At 32.2% G+C, this 26767-nt stretch overlaps 5 protein-coding genes across 5 annotated transcripts in view; all 5 read right to left on the bottom strand.

The window, feature by feature from the left end:
- Positions 1 to 1921: 1921 nt before the first annotated feature.
- LOC146997511 (uncharacterized) lies at positions 1922 to 4756 on the bottom strand. Its single transcript, XM_085814331.1, has 2 exons — positions 4670 to 4756; positions 1922 to 2335 (listed from the first exon to the last, which is right to left on the bottom strand). The coding sequence occupies exons 1-2, from the start codon at positions 4754 to 4756 to the stop codon at positions 1922 to 1924; spliced, it is 501 nt and encodes a 166-aa protein (XP_085670457.1).
- Positions 4757 to 7775: 3019 nt separating this feature from the next.
- Positions 7776 to 10610, bottom strand: LOC146997510 (uncharacterized). Its single transcript, XM_085814329.1, has 2 exons — positions 10524 to 10610; positions 7776 to 8189 (listed from the first exon to the last, which is right to left on the bottom strand). The coding sequence occupies exons 1-2, from the start codon at positions 10608 to 10610 to the stop codon at positions 7776 to 7778; spliced, it is 501 nt and encodes a 166-aa protein (XP_085670455.1).
- Positions 10611 to 13629: 3019 nt separating this feature from the next.
- Positions 13630 to 16464, bottom strand: LOC146997509 (uncharacterized). The gene is made up of 2 exons (XM_085814328.1): positions 16378 to 16464; positions 13630 to 14043 (listed from the first exon to the last, which is right to left on the bottom strand). The coding sequence occupies exons 1-2, from the start codon at positions 16462 to 16464 to the stop codon at positions 13630 to 13632; spliced, it is 501 nt and encodes a 166-aa protein (XP_085670454.1).
- Positions 16465 to 19558: 3094 nt separating this feature from the next.
- LOC146997508 (uncharacterized) lies at positions 19559 to 22318 on the bottom strand. The gene is made up of 2 exons (XM_085814242.1): positions 22232 to 22318; positions 19559 to 19897 (listed from the first exon to the last, which is right to left on the bottom strand). The coding sequence occupies exons 1-2, from the start codon at positions 22316 to 22318 to the stop codon at positions 19595 to 19597; spliced, it is 390 nt and encodes a 129-aa protein (XP_085670368.1). The 3' UTR covers positions 19559 to 19594.
- A 3015-nt stretch (positions 22319 to 25333) lies between these two features.
- The window catches only part of LOC146997507 (uncharacterized), a 10063-nt gene continuing 8629 nt past the window's right edge, over positions 25334 to 26767 (bottom strand). Inside the window, exon 4 of the mRNA XM_085814327.1 lies at positions 25334 to 25747. Within this exon, the coding sequence (XP_085670453.1) occupies positions 25334 to 25747 (414 nt within the window). The remainder of the gene's footprint in view (positions 25748 to 26767) is intronic.

Below are 26767 nucleotides of genomic sequence, written 5' to 3'. Positions count from 1 at the left end.
TAGACATGTATTTTATATGCCATAAAGATATCAATGTAAAACAGTGAGTAATTTCTCAAATTAAAAGTATGAGCGAATTCCAGTTTTAGAAAATCTTCATTTAAAATAATTATTTTTTCTCCCTGTGATTTGCAAATACTACTTTTATTCGGTAAATTATGAGAAATGTTTTGTTTAAATAATAGTTTTCTGTCTTCTTTTCCACCATAGCTGTTGTGAGTGAAGATAAATAGCTTGTAATTAGCCGTGACCCCGAACTAGCACCCACGTACGTATACGTATGTGGAGGTCCACAGGACGTATCATTTCTAACGCTTTTACCTTACATACAGTAATTAGCTTCTCAGGGAAGACTATTTACTCAAAATGACACTACACGCTTCCTATCTAGAGTCACAATGCAATTCAGACAGAAATCTATGGTAAGTATGGAACTAGGGGTCTAGTCTGGACACCAGTGGATATCGGAAAACAAGTCGGGATTCTCTTCCTACTCGACAGCAGACGGGAGAGCGAGTCTCACCCTTTGAAATTCCGTCGACGGAGAATGAAGTGGAAATTCCGCGCGGAAGTCACGTTTATTGCATAGCAACCAGTCTCTCTGATCTCTTCATTGTTCGAGACTCTGCATTGCATCTAGGAGAATATGGCTTGTTCCGACCAACGACTCCATATAACAGTATGTATCTCGTAGGTTCCGATGGGCCCAAACCGTTTCATGTATTTGTATTTCTGCCACATCGAACGTATACAATCTTAAGGACGAATCCGCTTCTCGCTAATAATATCCTTTCTATTTTAACCCATCTGCGTGTTTTTTCTTGCAAATATTTAATTATTTAATCAATCATTATTCCTACTTTATTGTTTAAAATTATTTAATCCATTGTTATTTTGAATATTTAAGCTTTGAATTATTTTAAATTGAGCTCCTCGTTATTTTTAATTGATTCCATTATTTATTTTACTAGCAATACTTAAATTTTAAAATACTTGTGTAAAAACCGCTACTTGTCGCATCGGAGACTGACACTTTACCAAATGTCGTACTTTTCTCCTTTTAATTCGGTTATTTGACATTTTCAATCATATCACTAGACAATCACAAAATTAATCTGGATTAATCGATTGCGCATGCGCCAGCCTGTTCCGATTGCCAAAACCAATTTACGTCTTTGTTCTTCTGCCACGGCTAACGTATACAATTTTAAGGAGCAATCCGCTTTTCGCTTATAATATGCTTCCTTTTTTAACTCATCAGCATGTTTGTTTCTTGCCGACAAAAGTCTTTCACCTATACATTTGCTGCTTTGACAGTTGCAATCATTGGGACAGTTCGGCTTCTTCTCCTTTAAATAATAGCATCAATAATGCAATTAATCTGCATAATAGCATAATAATTTATATAAACAAGAGCATCCGCGTTATAATGAATAGCTGCCAATTCGCAAAGACAGATCTCACTCTCCCGCATTACATCAGAATAAAACTCAGAGACAAAAACAGGCGTAGGAATGTCGCTCAACAAACACAAGATCCGTGAGGTAGAAGAAGGTTAAACCATAGCAATAGTACCTTGACCTCAGTGTACCATGACGGAGTAACGAGACGAAGCGCGGAATAAATTTGTGAACAGTCTTTCTCCCACGGGTCACTTGATATGGAGAATTTGCAAAAGTGCTTAGAAAAGGTGAAAATAATATTCGACCCATGATTTTTCATGAATAACAAACTAATCCATAGCCCGGACCAAATTGCTAATGTATTTGCAGACAGTTACGAGGAGCAGTTCAATAGTAACAACTTTCCCATCCATAATGATATTAATGTTTATAATCCTATTACGGACTTCAATAATAATAATTGTTCTGCTAATCTTTAGAATATGGCAACAGCCGGATAACAATATATGAATCGCGCGTTATTCGCGGCTTGCAGCGGAAGCTGAAGTTTGCAACCATTTCAACCTTCCGCTCTTGTAGTATATTTTATATTTTGTGTCTGTGAGGAGTTGAGGGTCACGGATTAGACTTAGTTCGGAACCAACAAAGGAACCGAACTGTGTAAATGTATTTGGAGTAGTGTTTTTTGATTTTAATATTGTAGAAATTTCTTCCAGTGTTGTTGTGGCTGCTGTGTAAATGTGATCGTGTTTCTGTTTTTTGTTTGAAGTTGTAGTGTTTGATGTGTGTCTTTTTAGCTGTGGTAGTGTTTGTGTATGACATAGTTCTCTCTGTGTCTCTTCAGTGTCTTCAAAATCGTTCATGTCAAACATCTCCTCAGAATGACTGGTAACTTCTGCACTTCTTTCTTGTGTACTAGTATCATTAAAATCCTGAAAATTAAAATAACACTTTAATTTTTACTATTACAGCTATCATTCATTCATATATAACAAATCATAATTAACAAGCTATGGGAAAACATGCAGAAATAAATATTTATAAGGATAATGAATATATTTCCTAAGCTTGATTTTTCAAGAGATATCAAAGTTGAATAGTCAAATATCTTGAATAAGAATACTAAAAAACCTCGTAATTCTGCTGTCTAAGTTGTAGCGTATTTGGTATCAATAAAAACATGCAATACATATATTTAAAAGAAAATATATAAAAAGTTAATGCTTATGTTTAAGTATGTTAAAAGTAACAAAATATTGACTAACTTATGTCTGATTTAGCTGTGAATATAAGTTTATCATTGAAAATGGTGTATATATATATAACTGAGAAGAAAGCAAAGCTAATAATTACTACAGTAAAAAGAAATAATTTGAGTGTTTTTAAAAGAACAGTATCTGTGCATGTACATCCCATATTTTTATAACTTTTCAATGTGAAGCGGAGTTGGACTTCATTTACTTGTAAAAACTTGAACAATATGAGTAAGATTTTGATAGTAATAATTACTTAAAATGCAATAAGAATTCATGTTTCTCTATTAATATTTTAAAATTAGAGGTAGTCACATATTATCTCAACCACCTTAATAAAAATTGCCATACTCTGCACATAAAAATTTCACCGGCAACCTTGTTCATAAAAATCCTTCAGTCAAGCAATGTTTCAATTGTTTATTTTTGTTGTATTTGGAATTCTAATGATTTTGACAGACATCGTAATTTTTTTGGGGGGAGTTGGGAACCTTTAACTTACTTTTAAAATATCACTTGTGGAATCTGCCAGCAATGGAAGAAACTGCAGTAAAAATTCTGCAGAATATAGTATTTTGTCACAAAACTGTTAACGCAAACAGCGATGAGATGTGTTTGGTAAACAGTTGATGTGCAGTACAAGTTTATGCAATTTATTGGTTTTTTAAGTGAAAACAGATCACTGTGTACATGGAGAAAAGAATAACGCTAAAAGTTAGAGAAGTATTTTGCAAATTCATAAGTGTTTTATTTTTTAGTACTTAACATATTAGCGTAATCACCTCAAGTTTGGCAAATTTTTATAAATGAAAAAGAATGAGGGTAATGTTGCTTGACTGAAGGAATGTTTATGAGCATGGTTGCCTAAAGTATTGTTATGCTCATGGTCGACAGATTTTAGCACATTCTGGAAATTTAAAAGAGCTTGTACTAAAGTGCTTGTGATAACATGTAAGATCCTATTTTTTAATGTATGATATAATTTTTACTTAATAATTAAAATTCATGTTAAGATTTTTCGGCTTTTTTCGGTAGGTCGATAATACTTTGCTGACTTACTATCAGATATTTGGGAATGGTATTTTTTTTAAAAAAAAAAGTCATAAAAACCACTAACTTGTACCAGTAAGTAATTTTTACCTTTACATTTATAAAGACCACTAAATATGTGACAAGGTGGTTGTGTTAATACATGAGTAGCAAAATAGAGTTACGAAGAGAAATTTAAGTACCTTAACTCTCATTTCAAAATAAATTACATATGCTTTTCTGGATGTTAGACTAATTGATTAAGACAATGCAATTCAAGGACTATCTGCCTATAGAGAGGGATGCTTCATAGAAGAATTTTTAGGGAAAAATGGCTCGTATCCATGTTCTGCATAGGAAAAAACAAAAACCAACCTTACAGTCAGCTTATTTGCTGGCATTCGAACACTGGTCAAATTACCAGTTATTTAGCAGTTTTACTGCTCAGCTATTTTGGAAATTATCAATAGAATATCATTCATTGGAAAAAAGATTAGGTCTTCATATAAATTCAAAATATAACTTCTACTAACTGTGACACTTCTGATTTTAGAAATTAAGCCCTGGTCCTATCCACTTTTACCTATACTTTAATGGGTATTGCACCTATACTTTAATGGGAAATGGGATTATTTTTAAGTAAATGAGCTTAAGAATAGTCTTTAAATATAAAGATTTCACTTAAGAAATTAAATAGCACACATAGTTGTAAAAGGATAAATAAAATAATACTTTTGTACTGAAGTTATATAGAAATTGCTGTGAGTGTGAACTTTTGCAGATGACCCATCTGCTGCATGAGCTTGAAGATTTGGCTAATATAATTTACACAGCTAAGTATGTATAACAATATTATTTTATTTATCACAAAAACTGTTAAAAGTTTTGCCTATATTAAAAACAATTCTATAAATTTTCAAATAGTAAAGGGAAATTATTTACTTTATAAGAAAAATTATATAAATTTAAAAAGTAATCACTTACCAAAGAAGTCACAGTATTCCTTAAGGACAGGACATCACTTAAAAATTGTAACGATGTGTAAAACTGCCATGCCGATTTGTACTGCATGGCAGTGCTTGCACCAGATGTATAATTTTTTTTTCTCTTTATGTTTCTCCTTTGTAAATTGAGTACGCAGGTTACTCCATTTTTTTTTTTTAAATTTCATTTTCTGGAACGCATATTTGTGTGCTTAAGTCCTGAAATGTTAAAATAACCATGCTTCAGAAAAAGTAAATAACTACTGTGCTTTAAATGATAATCTTTACTATTAAATAAATAGACAATAATGTTATGAAAACCGCAACAATATGAGTAAAAAGTACTAATACAGAATAAAGATTACTATAGTAGAAAGGAATAGTGTAATTTCAATACAAAAATTTCAAATAAGAAATATAAATATGCAAAATCTTAAAATAGCATATCATACTGAATATTAAAAAATACTATCGGTATAGTTTAATAACTAATACAGTTCTGAAAACTGTAATCATATTGCTATATCAGTTAATCAGCTAATAAAATTGAGCAATATTGTATTAAATTGAGCTGTAATTTGTTTAACCAACATAAAATAATTTTCATCACGAATAAAAAAATATTTGATGATAAAGTAACGGGAAGATAACTTACCAAAATAAGGGAATCCTTTAACTTTTTATTTTTATAATTTATGTTATTTGTGTCCCACAACACAGCATGGTCTCTATAAAAATCAATCAATTCAAAAATTTGATTTTCGCTCCAACGAAAAAGCGCCATGTTTCCAAAATGAGAGAGAAAAGCACGTGATCTCTGGAAGCAATCTAATTGGCTAGAGTCGCCGATTTTATCGTCGGCTAGTGAGCGGTGAACACTAGCTCTGAAATCGTCGCAGAGAACATGACAGATTTTTAGCGCATGCGCACATCCTGAAAATTGTTCCTCTGCGAGAAAGTCGGCCGATAAAATCGGTACGTGTAGACGGGCCTTTAGGATAATGTAAAGGTAGACTGTAATAAAGAGAACTATACGGCGTTGATTTCGTTCTGTAAGCGATGTATAATAATAATCCTAAGTTACGAAATAAATTATATTAGTAAATTAAATGAAAATCAAATTAAAGTTCATTTGTTTAGGATAATGAATTTAGCTTCAAGGACACAAATAGATACAAATTTGCATTAGACATGTATTTTATATGCCATAAAGATATCAATGTAAAACAGTGAGTAATTTCTCAAATTAAAAGTATGAGCGAATTCCAGTTTTAGAAAATCTTCATTTAAAATAATTATTTTTTCTCCCTGTGATTTGCAAATACTACTTTTATTCGGTAAATTATGAGAAATGTTTTGTTTAAATAATAGTTTTCTGTCTTCTTTTCCACCATAGCTGTTGTGAGTGAAGATAAATAGCTTGTAATTAGCCGTGACCCCGAACTAGCACCCACGTACGTATACGTATGTGGGGGTCCACAGGACGTATCATTTCTAACGCTTTTACCTTACATACAGTAATTAGCTTCTCAGGGAAGACTATTTACTCAAAATGACACTACACGCTTCCTATCTAGAGTCACAATGCAATTCAGACAGAAATCTATGGTAAGTATGGAACTAGGGGTCTAGTCTGGACACCAGTGGATATCGGAAAACAAGTCGGGATTCTCTTCCTACTCGACAGCAGACGGGAGAGCGAGTCTCACCCTTTGAAATTCCGTCGACGGAGAATGAAGTGGAAATTCCGCGCGGAAGTCACGTTTATTGCATAGCAACCAGTCTCTCTGATCTCTTCATTGTTCGAGACTCTGCATTGCATCTAGGAGAATATGGCTTGTTCCGACCAACGACTCCATATAACAGTATGTATCTCGTAGGTTCCGATGGGCCCAAACCGTTTCATGTATTTGTATTTCTGCCACATCGAACGTATACAATCTTAAGGACGAATCCGCTTCTCGCTAATAATATCCTTTCTATTTTAACCCATCTGCGTGTTTTTTCTTGCAAATATTTAATTATTTAATCAATCATTATTCCTACTTTATTGTTTAAAATTATTTAATCCATTGTTATTTTGAATATTTAAGCTTTGAATTATTTTAAATTGAGCTCCTCGTTATTTTTAATTGATTCCATTATTTATTTTACTAGCAATACTTAAATTTTAAAATACTTGTGTAAAAACCGCTACTTGTCGCATCGGAGACTGACACTTTACCAAATGTCGTACTTTTCTCCTTTTAATTCGGTTATTTGACATTTTCAATCATATCACTAGACAATCACAAAATTAATCTGGATTAATCGATTGCGCATGCGCCAGCCTGTTCCGATTGCCAAAACCAATTTACGTCTTTGTTCTTCTGCCACGGCTAACGTATACAATTTTAAGGAGCAATCCGCTTTTCGCTTATAATATGCTTCCTTTTTTAACTCATCAGCATGTTTGTTTCTTGCCGACAAAAGTCTTTCACCTATACATTTGCTGCTTTGACAGTTGCAATCATTGGGACAGTTCGGCTTCTTCTCCTTTAAATAATAGCATCAATAATGCAATTAATCTGCATAATAGCATAATAATTTATATAAACAAGAGCATCCGCGTTATAATGAATAGCTGCCAATTCGCAAAGACAGATCTCACTCTCCCGCATTACATCAGAATAAAACTCAGAGACAAAAACAGGCGTAGGAATGTCGCTCAACAAACACAAGATCCGTGAGGTAGAAGAAGGTTAAACCATAGCAATAGTACCTTGACCTCAGTGTACCATGACGGAGTAACGAGACGAAGCGCGGAATAAATTTGTGAACAGTCTTTCTCCCACGGGTCACTTGATATGGAGAATTTGCAAAAGTGCTTAGAAAAGGTGAAAATAATATTCGACCCATGATTTTTCATGAATAACAAACTAATCCATAGCCCGGACCAAATTGCTAATGTATTTGCAGACAGTTACGAGGAGCAGTTCAATAGTAACAACTTTCCCATCCATAATGATATTAATGTTTATAATCCTATTACGGACTTCAATAATAATAATTGTTCTGCTAATCTTTAGAATATGGCAACAGCCGGATAACAATATATGAATCGCGCGTTATTCGCGGCTTGCAGCGGAAGCTGAAGTTTGCAACCATTTCAACCTTCCGCTCTTGTAGTATATTTTATATTTTGTGTCTGTGAGGAGTTGAGGGTCACGGATTAGACTTAGTTCGGAACCAACAAAGGAACCGAACTGTGTAAATGTATTTGGAGTAGTGTTTTTTGATTTTAATATTGTAGAAATTTCTTCCAGTGTTGTTGTGGCTGCTGTGTAAATGTGATCGTGTTTCTGTTTTTTGTTTGAAGTTGTAGTGTTTGATGTGTGTCTTTTTAGCTGTGGTAGTGTTTGTGTATGACATAGTTCTCTCTGTGTCTCTTCAGTGTCTTCAAAATCGTTCATGTCAAACATCTCCTCAGAATGACTGGTAACTTCTGCACTTCTTTCTTGTGTACTAGTATCATTAAAATCCTGAAAATTAAAATAACACTTTAATTTTTACTATTACAGCTATCATTCATTCATATATAACAAATCATAATTAACAAGCTATGGGAAAACATGCAGAAATAAATATTTATAAGGATAATGAATATATTTCCTAAGCTTGATTTTTCAAGAGATATCAAAGTTGAATAGTCAAATATCTTGAATAAGAATACTAAAAAACCTCGTAATTCTGCTGTCTAAGTTGTAGCGTATTTGGTATCAATAAAAACATGCAATACATATATTTAAAAGAAAATATATAAAAAGTTAATGCTTATGTTTAAGTATGTTAAAAGTAACAAAATATTGACTAACTTATGTCTGATTTAGCTGTGAATATAAGTTTATCATTGAAAATGGTGTATATATATATAACTGAGAAGAAAGCAAAGCTAATAATTACTACAGTAAAAAGAAATAATTTGAGTGTTTTTAAAAGAACAGTATCTGTGCATGTACATCCCATATTTTTATAACTTTTCAATGTGAAGCGGAGTTGGACTTCATTTACTTGTAAAAACTTGAACAATATGAGTAAGATTTTGATAGTAATAATTACTTAAAATGCAATAAGAATTCATGTTTCTCTATTAATATTTTAAAATTAGAGGTAGTCACATATTATCTCAACCACCTTAATAAAAATTGCCATACTCTGCACATAAAAATTTCACCGGCAACCTTGTTCATAAAAATCCTTCAGTCAAGCAATGTTTCAATTGTTTATTTTTGTTGTATTTGGAATTCTAATGATTTTGACAGACATCGTAATTTTTTTTGGGGGAGTTGGGAACCTTTAACTTACTTTTAAAATATCACTTGTGGAATCTGCCAGCAATGGAAGAAACTGCAGTAAAAATTCTGCAGAATATAGTATTTTGTCACAAAACTGTTAACGCAAACAGCGATGAGATGTGTTTGGTAAACAGTTGATGTGCAGTACAAGTTTATGCAATTTATTGGTTTTTTAAGTGAAAACAGATCACTGTGTACATGGAGAAAAGAATAACGCTAAAAGTTAGAGAAGTATTTTGCAAATTCATAAGTGTTTTATTTTTTAGTACTTAACATATTAGCGTAATCACCTCAAGTTTGGCAAATTTTTATAAATGAAAAAGAATGAGGGTAATGTTGCTTGACTGAAGGAATGTTTATGAGCATGGTTGCCTAAAGTATTGTTATGCTCATGGTCGACAGATTTTAGCACATTCTGGAAATTTAAAAGAGCTTGTACTAAAGTGCTTGTGATAACATGTAAGATCCTATTTTTTAATGTATGATATAATTTTTACTTAATAATTAAAATTCATGTTAAGATTTTTCGGCTTTTTTCGGTAGGTCGATAATACTTTGCTGACTTACTATCAGATATTTGGGAATGGTATTTTTTTTAAAAAAAAAAGTCATAAAAACCACTAACTTGTACCAGTAAGTAATTTTTACCTTTACATTTATAAAGACCACTAAATATGTGACAAGGTGGTTGTGTTAATACATGAGTAGCAAAATAGAGTTACGAAGAGAAATTTAAGTACCTTAACTCTCATTTCAAAATAAATTACATATGCTTTTCTGGATGTTAGACTAATTGATTAAGACAATGCAATTCAAGGACTATCTGCCTATAGAGAGGGATGCTTCATAGAAGAATTTTTAGGGAAAAATGGCTCGTATCCATGTTCTGCATAGGAAAAAACAAAAACCAACCTTACAGTCAGCTTATTTGCTGGCATTCGAACACTGGTCAAATTACCAGTTATTTAGCAGTTTTACTGCTCAGCTATTTTGGAAATTATCAATAGAATATCATTCATTGGAAAAAAGATTAGGTCTTCATATAAATTCAAAATATAACTTCTACTAACTGTGACACTTCTGATTTTAGAAATTAAGCCCTGGTCCTATCCACTTTTACCTATACTTTAATGGGTATTGCACCTATACTTTAATGGGAAATGGGATTATTTTTAAGTAAATGAGCTTAAGAATAGTCTTTAAATATAAAGATTTCACTTAAGAAATTAAATAGCACACATAGTTGTAAAAGGATAAATAAAATAATACTTTTGTACTGAAGTTATATAGAAATTGCTGTGAGTGTGAACTTTTGCAGATGACCCATCTGCTGCATGAGCTTGAAGATTTGGCTAATATAATTTACACAGCTAAGTATGTATAACAATATTATTTTATTTATCACAAAAACTGTTAAAAGTTTTGCCTATATTAAAAACAATTCTATAAATTTTCAAATAGTAAAGGGAAATTATTTACTTTATAAGAAAAATTATATAAATTTAAAAAGTAATCACTTACCAAAGAAGTCACAGTATTCCTTAAGGACAGGACATCACTTAAAAATTGTAACGATGTGTAAAACTGCCATGCCGATTTGTACTGCATGGCAGTGCTTGCACCAGATGTATAATTTTTTTTTCTCTTTATGTTTCTCCTTTGTAAATTGAGTACGCAGGTTACTCCATTTTTTTTTTTTAAATTTCATTTTCTGGAACGCATATTTGTGTGCTTAAGTCCTGAAATGTTAAAATAACCATGCTTCAGAAAAAGTAAATAACTACTGTGCTTTAAATGATAATCTTTACTATTAAATAAATAGACAATAATGTTATGAAAACCGCAACAATATGAGTAAAAAGTACTAATACAGAATAAAGATTACTATAGTAGAAAGGAATAGTGTAATTTCAATACAAAAATTTCAAATAAGAAATATAAATATGCAAAATCTTAAAATAGCATATCATACTGAATATTAAAAAATACTATCGGTATAGTTTAATAACTAATACAGTTCTGAAAACTGTAATCATATTGCTATATCAGTTAATCAGCTAATAAAATTGAGCAATATTGTATTAAATTGAGCTGTAATTTGTTTAACCAACATAAAATAATTTTCATCACGAATAAAAAAATATTTGATGATAAAGTAACGGGAAGATAACTTACCAAAATAAGGGAATCCTTTAACTTTTTATTTTTATAATTTATGTTATTTGTGTCCCACAACACAGCATGGTCTCTATAAAAATCAATCAATTCAAAAATTTGATTTTCGCTCCAACGAAAAAGCGCCATGTTTCCAAAATGAGAGAGAAAAGCACGTGATCTCTGGAAGCAATCTAATTGGCTAGAGTCGCCGATTTTATCGTCGGCTAGTGAGCGGTGAACACTAGCTCTGAAATCGTCGCAGAGAACATGACAGATTTTTAGCGCATGCGCACATCCTGAAAATTGTTCCTCTGCGAGAAAGTCGGCCGATAAAATCGGTACGTGTAGACGGGCCTTTAGGATAATGTAAAGGTAGACTGTAATAAAGAGAACTATACGGCGTTGATTTCGTTCTGTAAGCGATGTATAATAATAATCCTAAGTTACGAAATAAATTATATTAGTAAATTAAATGAAAATCAAATTAAAGTTCATTTGTTTAGGATAATGAATTTAGCTTCAAGGACACAAATAGATACAAATTTGCATTAGACATGTATTTTATATGCCATAAAGATATCAATGTAAAACAGTGAGTAATTTCTCAAATTAAAAGTATGAGCGAATTCCAGTTTTAGAAAATCTTCATTTAAAATAATTATTTTTTCTCCCTGTGATTTGCAAATACTACTTTTATTCGGTAAATTATGAGAAATGTTTTGTTTAAATAATAGTTTTCTGTCTTCTTTTCCACCATAGCTGTTGTGAGTGAAGATAAATAGCTTGTAATTAGCCGTGACCCCGAACTAGCACCCACGTACGTATACGTATGTGGGGGTCCACAGGACGTATCATTTCTAACGCTTTTACCTTACATACAGTAATTAGCTTCTCAGGGAAGACTATTTACTCAAAATGACACTACACGCTTCCTATCTAGAGTCACAATGCAATTCAGACAGAAATCTATGGTAAGTATGGAACTAGGGGTCTAGTCTGGACACCAGTGGATATCGGAAAACAAGTCGGGATTCTCTTCCTACTCGACAGCAGACGGGAGAGCGAGTCTCACCCTTTGAAATTCCGTCGACGGAGAATGAAGTGGAAATTCCGCGCGGAAGTCACGTTTATTGCATAGCAACCAGTCTCTCTGATCTCTTCATTGTTCGAGACTCTGCATTGCATCTAGGAGAATATGGCTTGTTCCGACCAACGACTCCATATAACAGTATGTATCTCGTAGGTTCCGATGGGCCCAAACCGTTTCATGTATTTGTATTTCTGCCACATCGAACGTATACAATCTTAAGGACGAATCCGCTTCTCGCTAATAATATCCTTTCTATTTTAACCCATCTGCGTGTTTTTTCTTGCAAATATTTAATTATTTAATCAATCATTATTCCTACTTTATTGTTTAAAATTATTTAATCCATTGTTATTTTGAATATTTAAGCTTTGAATTATTTTAAATTGAGCTCCTCGTTATTTTTAATTGATTCCATTATTTATTTTACTAGCAATACTTAAATTTTAAAATACTTGTGTAAAAACCGCTACTTGTCGCATCGGAGACTGACACTTTACCAAATGTCGTACTTTTCTCCTTTTAATTCGGTTATTTGACATTTTCAATCATATCACTAGACAATCACAAAATTAATCTGGATTAATCGATTGCGCATGCGCCAGCCTGTTCCGATTGCCAAAACCAATTTACGTCTTTGTTCTTCTGCCACGGCTAACGTATACAATTTTAAGGAGCAATCCGCTTTTCGCTTATAATATGCTTCCTTTTTTAACTCATCAGCATGTTTGTTTCTTGCCGACAAAAGTCTTTCACCTATACATTTGCTGCTTTGACAGTTGCAATCATTGGGACAGTTCGGCTTCTTCTCCTTTAAATAATAGCATCAATAATGCAATTAATCTGCATAATAGCATAATAATTTATATAAACAAGAGCATCCGCGTTATAATGAATAGCTGCCAATTCGCAAAGACAGATCTCACTCTCCCGCATTACATCAGAATAAAACTCAGAGACAAAAACAGGCGTAGGAATGTCGCTCAACAAACACAAGATCCGTGAGGTAGAAGAAGGTTAAACCATAGCAATAGTACCTTGACCTCAGTGTACCATGACGGAGTAACGAGACGAAGCGCGGAATAAATTTGTGAACAGTCTTTCTCCCACGGGTCACTTGATATGGAGAATTTGCAAAAGTGCTTAGAAAAGGTGAAAATAATATTCGACCCATGATTTTTCATGAATAACAAACTAATCCATAGCCCGGACCAAATTGCTAATGTATTTGCAGACAGTTACGAGGAGCAGTTCAATAGTAACAACTTTCCCATCCATAATGATATTAATGTTTATAATCCTATTACGGACTTCAATAATAATAATTGTTCTGCTAATCTTTAGAATATGGCAACAGCCGGATAACAATATATGAATCGCGCGTTATTCGCGGCTTGCAGCGGAAGCTGAAGTTTGCAACCATTTCAACCTTCCGCTCTTGTAGTATATTTTATATTTTGTGTCTGTGAGGAGTTGAGGGTCACGGATTAGACTTAGTTCGGAACCAACAAAGGAACCGAACTGTGTAAATGTATTTGGAGTAGTGTTTTTTGATTTTAATATTGTAGAAATTTCTTCCAGTGTTGTTGTGGCTGCTGTGTAAATGTGATCGTGTTTCTGTTTTTTGTTTGAAGTTGTAGTGTTTGATGTGTGTCTTTTTAGCTGTGGTAGTGTTTGTGTATGACATAGTTCTCTCTGTGTCTCTTCAGTGTCTTCAAAATCGTTCATGTCAAACATCTCCTCAGAATGACTGGTAACTTCTGCACTTCTTTCTTGTGTACTAGTATCATTAAAATCCTGAAAATTAAAATAACACTTTAATTTTTACTATTACAGCTATCATTCATTCATATATAACAAATCATAATTAACAAGCTATGGGAAAACATGCAGAAATAAATATTTATAAGGATAATGAATATATTTCCTAAGCTTGATTTTTCAAGAGATATCAAAGTTGAATAGTCAAATATCTTGAATAAGAATACTAAAAAACCTCGTAATTCTGCTGTCTAAGTTGTAGCGTATTTGGTATCAATAAAAACATGCAATACATATATTTAAAAGAAAATATATAAAAAGTTAATGCTTATGTTTAAGTATGTTAAAAGTAACAAAATATTGACTAACTTATGTCTGATTTAGCTGTGAATATAAGTTTATCATTGAAAATGGTGTATATATATATAACTGAGAAGAAAGCAAAGCTAATAATTACTACAGTAAAAAGAAATAATTTGAGTGTTTTTAAAAGAACAGTATCTGTGCATGTACATCCCATATTTTTATAACTTTTCAATGTGAAGCGGAGTTGGACTTCATTTACTTGTAAAAACTTGAACAATATGAGTAAGATTTTGATAGTAATAATTACTTAAAATGCAATAAGAATTCATGTTTCTCTATTAATATTTTAAAATTAGAGGTAGTCACATATTATCTCAACCACCTTAATAAAAATTGCCATACTCTGCACATAAAAATTTCACCGGCAACCTTGTTCATAAAAATCCTTCAGTCAAGCAATGTTTCAATTGTTTATTTTTGTTGTATTTGGAATTCTAATGATTTTGACAGACATCGTAATTTTTTTGGGGGGAGTTGGGAACCTTTAACTTACTTTTAAAATATCACTTGTGGAATCTGCCAGCAATGGAAGAAACTGCAGTAAAAATTCTGCAGAATATAGTATTTTGTCACAAAACTGTTAACGCAAACAGCGATGAGATGTGTTTGGTAAACAGTTGATGTGCAGTACAAGTTTATGCAATTTATTGGTTTTTTAAGTGAAAACAGATCACTGTGTACATGGAGAAAAGAATAACGCTAAAAGTTAGAGAAGTATTTTGCAAATTCATAAGTGTTTTATTTTTTAGTACTTAACATATTAGCGTAATCACCTCAAGTTTGGCAAATTTTTATAAATGAAAAAGAATGAGGGTAATGTTGCTTGACTGAAGGAATGTTTATGAGCATGGTTGCCTAAAGTATTGTTATGCTCATGGTCGACAGATTTTAGCACATTCTGGAAATTTAAAAGAGCTTGTACTAAAGTGCTTGTGATAACATGTAAGATCCTATTTTTTAATGTATGATATAATTTTTACTTAATAATTAAAATTCATGTTAAGATTTTTCGGCTTTTTTCGGTAGGTCGATAATACTTTGCTGACTTACTATCAGATATTTGGGAATGGTATTTTTTTTAAAAAAAAAAGTCATAAAAACCACTAACTTGTACCAGTAAGTAATTTTTACCTTTACATTTATAAAGACCACTAAATATGTGACAAGGTGGTTGTGTTAATACATGAGTAGCAAAATAGAGTTACGAAGAGAAATTTAAGTACCTTAACTCTCATTTCAAAATAAATTACATATGCTTTTCTGGATGTTAGACTAATTGATTAAGACAATGCAATTCAAGGACTATCTGCCTATAGAGAGGGATGCTTCATAGAAGAATTTTTAGGGAAAAATGGCTCGTATCCATGTTCTGCATAGGAAAAAACAAAAACCAACCTTACAGTCAGCTTATTTGCTGGCATTCGAACACTGGTCAAATTACCAGTTATTTAGCAGTTTTACTGCTCAGCTATTTTGGAAATTATCAATAGAATATCATTCATTGGAAAAAAGATTAGGTCTTCATATAAATTCAAAATATAACTTCTACTAACTGTGACACTTCTGATTTTAGAAATTAAGCCCTGGTCCTATCCACTTTTACCTATACTTTAATGGGTATTGCACCTATACTTTAATGGGAAATGGGATTATTTTTAAGTAAATGAGCTTAAGAATAGTCTTTAAATATAAAGATTTCACTTAAGAAATTAAATAGCACACATAGTTGTAAAAGGATAAATAAAATAATACTTTTGTACTGAAGTTATATAGAAATTGCTGTGAGTGTGAACTTTTGCAGATGACCCATCTGCTGCATGAGCTTGAAGATTTGGCTAATATAATTTACACAGCTAAGTATGTATAACAATATTATTTTATTTATCACAAAAACTGTTAAAAGTTTTGCCTATATTAAAAACAATTCTATAAATTTTCAAATAGTAAAGGGAAATTATTTACTTTATAAGAAAAATTATATAAATTTAAAAAGTAATCACTTACCAAAGAAGTCACAGTATTCCTTAAGGACAGGACATCACTTAAAAATTGTAACGATGTGTAAAACTGCCATGCCGATTTGTACTGCATGGCAGTGCTTGCACCAGATGTATAATTTTTTTTTCTCTTTATGTTTCTCCTTTGTAAATTGAGTACGCAGGTTACTCCATTTTTTTTTTTTAAATTTCATTTTCTGGAACGCATATTTGTGTGCTTAAGTCCTGAAATGTTAAAATAACCATGCTTCAGAAAAAGTAAATAACTACTGTGCTTTAAATGATAATCTTTACTATTAAATAAATAGACAATAATGTTATGAAAACCGCAACAATATGAGTAAAAAGTACTAATACAGAATAAAGATTACTATAGTAGAAAGGAATAGTGTAATTTCAATACAAAAATTTCAAATAAGAAATATAAATATGCAAAATCTTAAAATAGCATATCATACTGAATATTAAAAAATACTATCGGTATAGTTTAATAACTAATACAGTTCTGAAAACTGTAATCATATTGCTATATCAGTTAATCAGCTAATAAAATTGAGCAATATTGTATTAAATTGAGCTGTAATTTGTTTAACCAACATAAAATAATTTTCATCACGAATAAAAAAATATTTGATGATAAAGTAACGGGAAGATAACTTACCAAAATAAGGGAATCCTTTAACTTTTTATTTTTATAATTTATGTTATTTGTGTCCCACAACACAGCATGGTCTCTATAAAAATCAATCAATTCAAAAATTTGATTTTCGCTCCAACGAAAAAGCGCCATGTTTCCAAAATGAGAGAGAAAAGCACGTGATCTCTGGAAGCAATCTAATTGGCTAGAGTCGCCGATTTTATCGTCGGCTAGTGAGCGGTGAACACTAGCTCTGAAATCGTCGCAGAGAACATGACAGATTTTTAGCGCATGCGCACATCCTGAAAATTGTTCCTCTGCGAGAAAGTCGGCCGATAAAATCGGTACGTGTAGACGGGCCTTTAGGATAATGTAAAGGTAGACTGTAATAAAGAGAACTATACGGCGTTGATTTCGTTCTGTAAGCGATGTATAATAATAATCCTAAGTTACGAAATAAATTATATTAGTAAATTAAATGAAAATCAAATTAAAGTTCATTTGTTTAGGATAATGAATTTAGCTTCAAGGACACAAATAGATACAAATTTGCATTAGACATGTATTTTATATGCCATAAAGATATCAATGTAAAACAGTGAGTAATTTCTCAAATTAAAAGTATGAGCGAATTCCAGTTTTAGAAAATCTTCATTTAAAATAATTATTTTTTCTCCCTGTGATTTGCAAATACTACTTTTATTCGGTAAATTATGAGAAATGTTTTGTTTAAATAATAGTTTTCTGTCTTCTTTTCCACCATAGCTGTTGTGAGTGAAGATAAATAGCTTGTAATTAGCCGTGACCCCGAACTAGCACCCACGTACGTATACGTATGTGGGGGTCCACAGGACGTATCATTTCTAACGCTTTTACCTTACATACAGTAATTAGCTTCTCAGGGAAGACTATTTACTCAAAATGACACTACACGCTTCCTATCTAGAGTCACAATGCAATTCAGACAGAAATCTATGGTAAGTATGGAACTAGGGGTCTAGTCTGGACACCAGTGGATATCGGAAAACAAGTCGGGATTCTCTTCCTACTCGACAGCAGACGGGAGAGCGAGTCTCACCCTTTGAAATTCCGTCGACGGAGAATGAAGTGGAAATTCCGCGCGGAAGTCACGTTTATTGCATAGCAACCAGTCTCTCTGATCTCTTCATTGTTCGAGACTCTGCATTGCATCTAGGAGAATATGGCTTGTTCCGACCAACGACTCCATATAACAGTATGTATCTCGTAGGTTCCGATGGGCCCAAACCGTTTCATGTATTTGTATTTCTGCCACATCGAACGTATACAATCTTAAGGACGAATCCGCTTCTCGCTAATAATATCCTTTCTATTTTAACCCATCTGCGTGTTTTTTCTTGCAAATATTTAATTATTTAATCAATCATTATTCCTACTTTATTGTTTAAAATTATTTAATCCATTGTTATTTTGAATATTTAAGCTTTGAATTATTTTAAATTGAGCTCCTCGTTATTTTTAATTGATTCCATTATTTATTTTACTAGCAATACTTAAATTTTAAAATACTTGTGTAAAAACCGCTACTTGTCGCATCGGAGACTGACACTTTACCAAATGTCGTACTTTTCTCCTTTTAATTCGGTTATTTGACATTTTCAATCATATCACTAGACAATCACAAAATTAATCTGGATTAATCGATTGCGCATGCGCCAGCCTGTTCCGATTGCCAAAACCAATTTACGTCTTTGTTCTTCTGCCACGGCTAACGTATACAATTTTAAGGAGCAATCCGCTTTTCGCTTATAATATGCTTCCTTTTTTAACTCATCAGCATGTTTGTTTCTTGCCGACAAAAGTCTTTCACCTATACATTTGCTGCTTTGACAGTTGCAATCATTGGGACAGTTCGGCTTCTTCTCCTTTAAATAATAGCATCAATAATGCAATTAATCTGCATAATAGCATAATAATTTATATAAACAAGAGCATCCGCGTTATAATGAATAGCTGCCAATTCGCAAAGACAGATCTCACTCTCCCGCATTACATCAGAATAAAACTCAGAGACAAAAACAGGCGTAGGAATGTCGCTCAACAAACACAAGATCCGTGAGGTAGAAGAAGGTTAAACCATAGCAATAGTACCTTGACCTCAGTGTACCATGACGGAGTAACGAGACGAAGCGCGGAATAAATTTGTGAACAGTCCTTTCTCCCACGGGTCACTTGATATGGAGAATTTGCAAAAGTGCTTAGAAAAGGTGAAAATAATATTCGACCCATGATTTTTCATGAATAACAAACTAATCCATAGCCCGGACCAAATTGCTAATGTATTTGCAGACAGTTACGAGGAGCAGTTCAATAGTAACAACTTTCCCATCCATAATGATATTAATGTTTATAATCCTATTACGGACTTCAATAATAATAATTGTTCTGCTAATCTTTAGAATATGGCAACAGCCGGATAACAATATATGAATCGCGCGTTATTCGCGGCTTGCAGCGGAAGCTGAAGTTTGCAACCATTTCAACCTTCCGCTCTTGTAGTATATTTTATATTTTGTGTCTGTGAGGAGTTGAGGGTCACGGATTAGACTTAGTTCGGAACCAACAAAGGAACCGAACTGTGTAAATGTATTTGGAGTAGTGTTTTTGATTTTAATATTGTAGAAATTTCTTCCAGTGTTGTTGTGGCTGCTGTGTAAATGTGATCGTGTTTCTGTTTTTTGTTTGAAGTTGTAGTGTTTGATGTGTGTCTTTTTAGCTGTGGTAGTGTTTGTGTATGACATAGTTCTCTCTGTGTCTCTTCAGTGTCTTCAAAATCGTTCATGTCAAACATCTCCTCAGAATGACTGGTAACTTCTGCACTTCTTTCTTGTGTACTAGTATCATTAAAATCCTGAAAATTAAAATAACACTTTAATTTTTACTATTACAGCTATCATTCATTCATATATAACAAATCATAATTAACAAGCTATGGGAAAACATGCAGAAATAAATATTTATAAGGATAATGAATATATTTCCTAAGCTTGATTTTTCAAGAGATATCAAAGTTGAATAGTCAAATATCTTGAATAAGAATACGAAAAAACCTCGTAATTCTGCTGTCTAAGTTGTAGCGTATTTGGTATCAATAAAAACATGCAATACATATATTTAAAAGAAAATATATAAAAAGTTAATGCTTATGTTTAAGTATGTTAAAAGTAACAAAATATTGACTAACTTATGTCTGATTTAGCTGTGAATATAAGTTTATCATTGAAAATGGTGTATATATATATAACTGAGAAGAAAGCAAAGCTAATAATTACTACAGTAAAAAGAAATAATTTGAGTGTTTTTAAAAGAACAGTATCTGTGCATGTACATCCCATATTTTTATAACTTTTCAATGTGAAGCGGAGTTGGACTTCATTTACTTGTAAAAACTTGAACAATATGAGTAAGATTTTGATAGTAATAATTACTTAAAATGCAATAAGAATTCATGTTTCTCTATTAATATTTTAAAATTAGAGGTAGTCACATATTATCTCAACCACCTTAATAAAAATTGCCATACTCTGCACATAAAAATTTCACCGGCAACCTTGTTCATAAAAATCCTTCAGTCAAGCAATGTTTCAATTGTTTATTTTTGTTGTATTTGGAATTCTAATGATTTTGACAGACATCGTAATTTTTTTGGGGGGAGTTGGGAACCTTTAACTTACTTTTAAAATATCACTTGTGGAATCTGCCAGCAATGGAAGAAACTGCAGTAAAAATTCTGCAGAATATAGTATTTTGTCACAAAACTGTTAACGCAAACAGCGATGAGATGTGTTTGGTAAACAGTTGATGTGCAGTACAAGTTTATGCAATTTATTGGTTTTTTAAGTGAAAACAGATCACTGTGTACATGGAGAAAAGAATAACGCTAAAAGTTAGAGAAGTATTTTGCAAATTCATAAGTGTTTTATTTTTTAGTACTTAACATATTAGCGTAATCACCTCAAGTTTGGCAAATTTTTATAAATGAAAAAGAATGAGGGTAATGTTGCTTGACTGAAGGAATGTTTATGAGCATGGTTGCCTAAAGTATTGTTATGCTCATGGTCGACAGATTTTAGCACATTCTGGAAATTTAAAAGAGCTTGTACTAAAGTGCTTGTGATAACATGTAAGATCCTATTTTTTAATGTATGATATAATTTTTACTTAATAATTAAAATTCATGTTAAGATTTTTCGGCTTTTTTCGGTAGGGTCGATAATACTTTGCTGACTTACTATCAGATATTTGGGAATGGTATTTTTTTTAAAAAAAAAGTCATAAAAACCACTAACTTGTACCAGTAAGTAATTTTTACCTTTACATTTATAAAGACCACTAAATATGTGACAAGGTGGTTGTGTTAATACATGAGTAGCAAAATAGAGTTACGAAGAGAAATTTAAGTACCTTAACTCTCATTTCAAAATAAATTACATATGCTTTTCTGGATGTTAGACTAATTGATTAAGACAATGCAATTCAAGGACTATCTGCCTATAGAGAGGGATGCTTCATAGAAGAATTTTTAGGGAAAAATGGCTCGTATCCATGTTCTGCATAGGAAAAAACAAAAACCAACCTTACAGTCAGCTTATTTGCTGGCATTCGAACACTGGTCAAATTACCAGTTATTTAGCAGTTTTACTGCTCAGCTATTTTGGAAATTATCAATAGAATATCATTCATTGGAAAAAAGATTAGGTCTTCATATAAATTCAAAATATAACTTCTACTAACTGTGACACTTCTGATTTTAGAAATTAAGCCCTGGTCCTATCCACTTTTACCTATACTTTAATGGGTATTGCACCTATACTTTAATGGGAAATGGGATTATTTTTAAGTAAATGAGCTTAAGAATAGTCTTTAAATATAAAGATTTCACTTAAGAAATTAAATAGCACACATAGTTGTAAAAGGATAAATAAAATAATACTTTTGTACTGAAGTTATATAGAAATTGCTGTGAGTGTGAACTTTTGCAGATGACCCATCTGCTGCATGAGCTTGAAGATTTGGCTAATATAATTTACACAGCTAAGTATGTATAACAATATTATTTTATTTATCACAAAAACTGTTAAAAGTTTTGCCTATATTAAAAACAATTCTATAAATTTTCAAATAGTAAAGGGAAATTATTTACTTTATAAGAAAAATTATATAAATTTAAAAAGTAATCACTTACCAAAGAAGTCACAGTATTCCTTAAGGACAGGACATCACTTAAAAATTGTAACGATGTGTAAAACTGCCATGCCGATTTGTACTGCATGGCAGTGCTTGCACCAGATGTATAATTTTTTTTTCTCTTTATGTTTCTCCTTTGTAAATTGAGTACGCAGGTTACTCCATTTTTTTTTTTTAAATTTCATTTTCTGGAACGCATATTTGTGTGCTTAAGTCCTGAAATGTTAAAATAACCATGCTTCAGAAAAAGTAAATAACTACTGTGCTTTAAATGATAATCTTTACTATTAAATAAATAGACAATAATGTTATGAAAACCGCAACAATATGAGTAAAAAGTACTAATACAGAATAAAGATTACTATAGTAGAAAGGAATAGTGTAATTTCAATACAAAAATTTCAAATAAGAAATATAAATATGCAAAATCTTAAAATAGCATATCATACTGAATATTAAAAAATACTATCGGTATAGTTTAATAACTAATACAGTTCTGAAAACTGTAATCATATTGCTATATCAGTTAATCAGCTAATAAAATTGAGCAATATTGTATTAAATTGAGCTGTAATTTGTTTAACCAACATAAAATAATTTTCATCACGAATAAAAAAATATTTGATGATAAAGTAACGGGAAGATAACTTACCAAAATAAGGGAATCCTTTAACTTTTTATTTTTATAATTTATGTTATTTGTGTTCCACAACACAGCATGGTCTCTATAAAAATCAATCAATTCAAAAATTTGATTTTCGCTCCAACGAAAAAGCGCCATGTTTCCAAAATGAGAGAGAAAAGCACGTGATCTCTGGAAGCAATCTAATTGGCTAGAGTCGCCGATTTTATCGTCGGCTAGTGAGCGGTGAACACTAGCTCTGAAATCGTCGCAGAGAACATGACAGATTTTTAGCGCATGCGCACATCCTGAAAATTGTTCCTCTGCGAGAAAGTCGGCCGATAAAATCGGTACGTGTAGACGGGCCTTTAGGATAATGTAAAGGTAGACTGTAATAAAGAGAACTATACGGCGTTGATTTCGTTCTGTAAGCGATGTATAATAATAATCCTAAGTTACGAAATAAATTATATTAGTAAATTAAATGAAAATCAAATTAAAGTTCATTTGTTTAGGATAATGAATTTAGCTTCAAGGACACAAATAGATACAAATTTGCATTAGACATGTATTTTATATGCCATAAAGATATCAATGTAAAACAGTGAGTAATTTCTCAAATTAAAAGTATGAGCGAATTCCAGTTTTAGAAAATCTTCATTTAAAATAATTATTTTTTCTCCCTGTGATTTGCAAATACTACTTTTATTCGGTAAATTATGAGAAATGTTTTGTTTAAATAATAGTTTTCTGTCTTCTTTTCCACCATAGCTGTTGTGAGTGAAGATAAATAGCTTGTAATTAGCCGTGACCCCGAACTAGCACCCACGTACGTATACGTATGTGGGGGTCCACAGGACGTATCATTTCTAACGCTTTTACCTTACATACAGTAATTAGCTTCTCAGGAAGACTATTTACTCAAAATGACACTACACGCTTCCTATCTAGAGTCACAATGCAATTCAGACAGAAATCTATGGTAAGTATGGAACTAGGGGTCTAGTCTGGACACCAGTGGATATCGGAAAACAAGTCGGGATTCTCTTCCTACTCGACAGCAGACGGGAGAGCGAGTCTCACCCTTTGAAATTCCGTCGACGGAGAATGAAGTGGAATTCCGCGCGGAAGTCACGTTTATTGCATAGCAACCAGTCTCTCTGATCTCTTCATTGTTCGAGACTCTGCATTGCATCTAGGAGAATATGGCTTGTTCCGACCAACGACTCCATATAACAGTATGTATCTCGTAGGTTCCGATGGGCCCAAACCGTTTCATGTATTTGTATTTCTGCCACATCGAACGTATACAATCTTAAGGACGAATCCGCTTCTCGCTAATAATATCCTTCCTATTTTAACCCATCTGCGTGTTTTTTCTTGCAAATATTTAATTATTTAATCAATCATTATTCCTACTTTATTGTTTAAAATTATTTAATCCATTGTTATTTTGAATATTTAAGCTTTGAATTATTTTAAATTGAGCTCCTCGTTATTTTTAATTGATTCCATTATTTATTTTACTAGCAATACTTAAATTTTAAAATACTTGTGTAAAAACCGCTACTTGTCGCATCGGAGACTGACACTTTACCAAATGTCGTACTTTTCTCCTTTTAATTCGGTTATTTGACATTTTCAATCATATCACTAGACAATCACAAAATTAATCTGGATTAATCGATTGCGCATGCGCCAGCCTGTTCGATTGCCAAAACCAATTTACGTCTTTGTTCTTCTGCCACGGCTAACGTATACAATTTTAAGGAGCAATCCGCTTTTCGCTTATAATATGCTTCCTTTTTTAACTCATCAGCATGTTTGTTTCTTGCCGACAAAAGTCTTTCACCTATACATTTGCTGCTTTGACAGTTGCAATCATTGGGACAGTTCGGCTTCTTCTCCTTTAAATAATAGCATCAATAATGCAATTAATCTGCATAATAGCATAATAATTTATATAAACAAGAGCATCCGCGTTATAATGAATAGCTGCCAATTCGCAAAGACAGATCTCACTCTCCCGCATTACATCAGAATAAAACTCAGAGACAAAAACAGGCGTAGGAATGTCGCTCAACAAACACAACATCCGTGAGGTAGAAGAAGGTTAAACCATAGCAATAGTACCTTGACCTCAGTGTACCATGACGGAGTAACGAGACGAAGCGCGGAATAAATTTGTGAACAGTCTTTCTCCCACGGGTCACTTGATATGGAGAATTTGCAAAAGTGCTTAGAAAAGGTGAAAATAATATTCGACCCATGATTTTTCATGAATAACAAACTAATCCATAGCCCGGACCAAATTGCTAATGTATTTGCAGACAGTTACGAGGAGCAGTTCAATAGTAACAACTTTCCCATCCATAATGATATTAATGTTTATAATCCTATTACGGACTTCAATATAATAATTGTTCTGCTAATCTTTAGAATATGGCAACAGCCGGATAACAATATATGAATCGCGCGTTATTCGCGGCTTGCAGCGGAAGCTGAAGTTTGCAACCATTTCAACCTTCCGCTCTTGTAGTATATTTTATATTTTGTGTCTGTGAGGAGTTGAGGGTCACGGATTAGACTTAGTTCGGAACCAACAAAGGAACCGAACTGTGTAAATGTATTTGGAGTAGTGTTTTTTGATTTTAATATTGTAGAAATTTCTTCCAGTGTTGTTGTGGCTGCTGTGTAAATGTGATCGTGTTTCTGTTTTTTGTTTGAAGTTGTAGTGTTTGATGTGTGTCTTTTTAGCTGTGGTAGTGTTTGTGTATGACATAGTTCTCTCTGTGTCTCTTCAGTGTCTTCAAAATCGTTCATGTCAAACATCTCCTCAGAATGACTGGTAACTTCTGCACTTCTTTCTTGTGTACTAGTATCATTAAAATCCTGAAAATTAAAATAACACTTTAATTTTTACTATTACAGCTATCATTCATTCATATATAACAAATCATAATTAACAAGCTATGGGAAAACATGCAGAAATAAATATTTATAAGGATAATGAATATATTTCCTAAGCTTGATTTTTCAAGAGATATCAAAGTTGAATAGTCAAATATCTTGAATAAGAATACGAAAAAACCTCGTAATTCTGCTGTCTAAGTTGTAGCGTATTTGGTATCAATAAAAACATGCAATACATATATTTAAAAGAAAATATATAAAAAGTTAATGCTTATGTTTAAGTATGTTAAAAGTAACAAAATATTGACTAACTTATGTCTGATTTAGCTGTGAATATAAGTTTATCATTGAAAATGGTGTATATATATATAACTGAGAAGAAAGCAAAGCTAATAATTACTACAGTAAAAAGAAATAATTTGAGTGTTTTTAAAAGAACAGTATCTGTGCATGTACATCCCATATTTTTATAACTTTTCAATGTGAAGCGGAGTTGGACTTCATTTACTTGTAAAAACTTGAACAATATGAGTAAGATTTTGATAGTAATAATTACTTAAAATGCAATAAGAATTCATGTTTCTCTATTAATATTTTAAAATTAGAGGTAGTCACATATTATCTCAACCACCTTAATAAAAATTGCCATACTCTGCACATAAAAATTTCACCGGCAACCTTGTTCATAAAAATCCTTCAGTCAAGCAATGTTTCAATTGTTTATTTTTGTTGTATTTGGAATTCTAATGATTTTGACAGACATCGTAATTTTTTTGGGGGGAGTTGGGAACCTTTAACTTACTTTTAAAATATCACTTGTGGAATCTGCCAGCAATGGAAGAAACTGCAGTAAAAATTCTGCAGAATATAGTATTTTGTCACAAAACTGTTAACGCAAACAGCGATGAGATGTGTTTGGTAAACAGTTGATGTGCAGTACAAGTTTATGCAATTTATTGGTTTTTTAAGTGAAAACAGATCACTGTGTACATGGAGAAA

This window comes from Stegodyphus dumicola, chromosome 4 (genome assembly GCF_044657685.1).
Source record: "Stegodyphus dumicola isolate Sdum_Otavi_A_Nest chromosome 4, ASM4465768v1".
Lineage (NCBI taxonomy): Eukaryota > Metazoa > Arthropoda > Arachnida > Araneae > Eresidae > Stegodyphus > Stegodyphus dumicola.
The sequence above is the reverse complement of the archived record's forward strand: the minus strand, read 5'-3'. Positions and strand labels throughout refer to the sequence as shown.

What these genes read in the sequence shown, in the direction of transcription:
- LOC146997511 (XM_085814331.1), bottom strand. Translation starts at nt 4,756, where the DNA reads ATGCAGTACAAATCGGCATGGCAGTTTTACACATCGTTACAATTTTTA. An exon ending in GGAATACTGTGACTTCTTTG is followed by an intron (nt 2,336 to 4,669) that starts GTAAGTGATTAC and finishes TTTAATTTTCAG; the next exon opens with GATTTTAATGATACTAGTAC.
- LOC146997510 (XM_085814329.1), bottom strand. Translation starts at nt 10,610, where the DNA reads ATGCAGTACAAATCGGCATGGCAGTTTTACACATCGTTACAATTTTTA. An exon ending in GGAATACTGTGACTTCTTTG is followed by an intron (nt 8,190 to 10,523) that starts GTAAGTGATTAC and finishes TTTAATTTTCAG; the next exon opens with GATTTTAATGATACTAGTAC.
- LOC146997509 (XM_085814328.1), bottom strand. Translation starts at nt 16,464, where the DNA reads ATGCAGTACAAATCGGCATGGCAGTTTTACACATCGTTACAATTTTTA. An exon ending in GGAATACTGTGACTTCTTTG is followed by an intron (nt 14,044 to 16,377) that starts GTAAGTGATTAC and finishes TTTAATTTTCAG; the next exon opens with GATTTTAATGATACTAGTAC.
- LOC146997508 (XM_085814242.1), bottom strand. Translation starts at nt 22,318, where the DNA reads ATGCAGTACAAATCGGCATGGCAGTTTTACACATCGTTACAATTTTTA. An exon ending in GGAATACTGTGACTTCTTTG is followed by an intron (nt 19,898 to 22,231) that starts GTAAGTGATTAC and finishes TTTAATTTTCAG; the next exon opens with GATTTTAATGATACTAGTAC.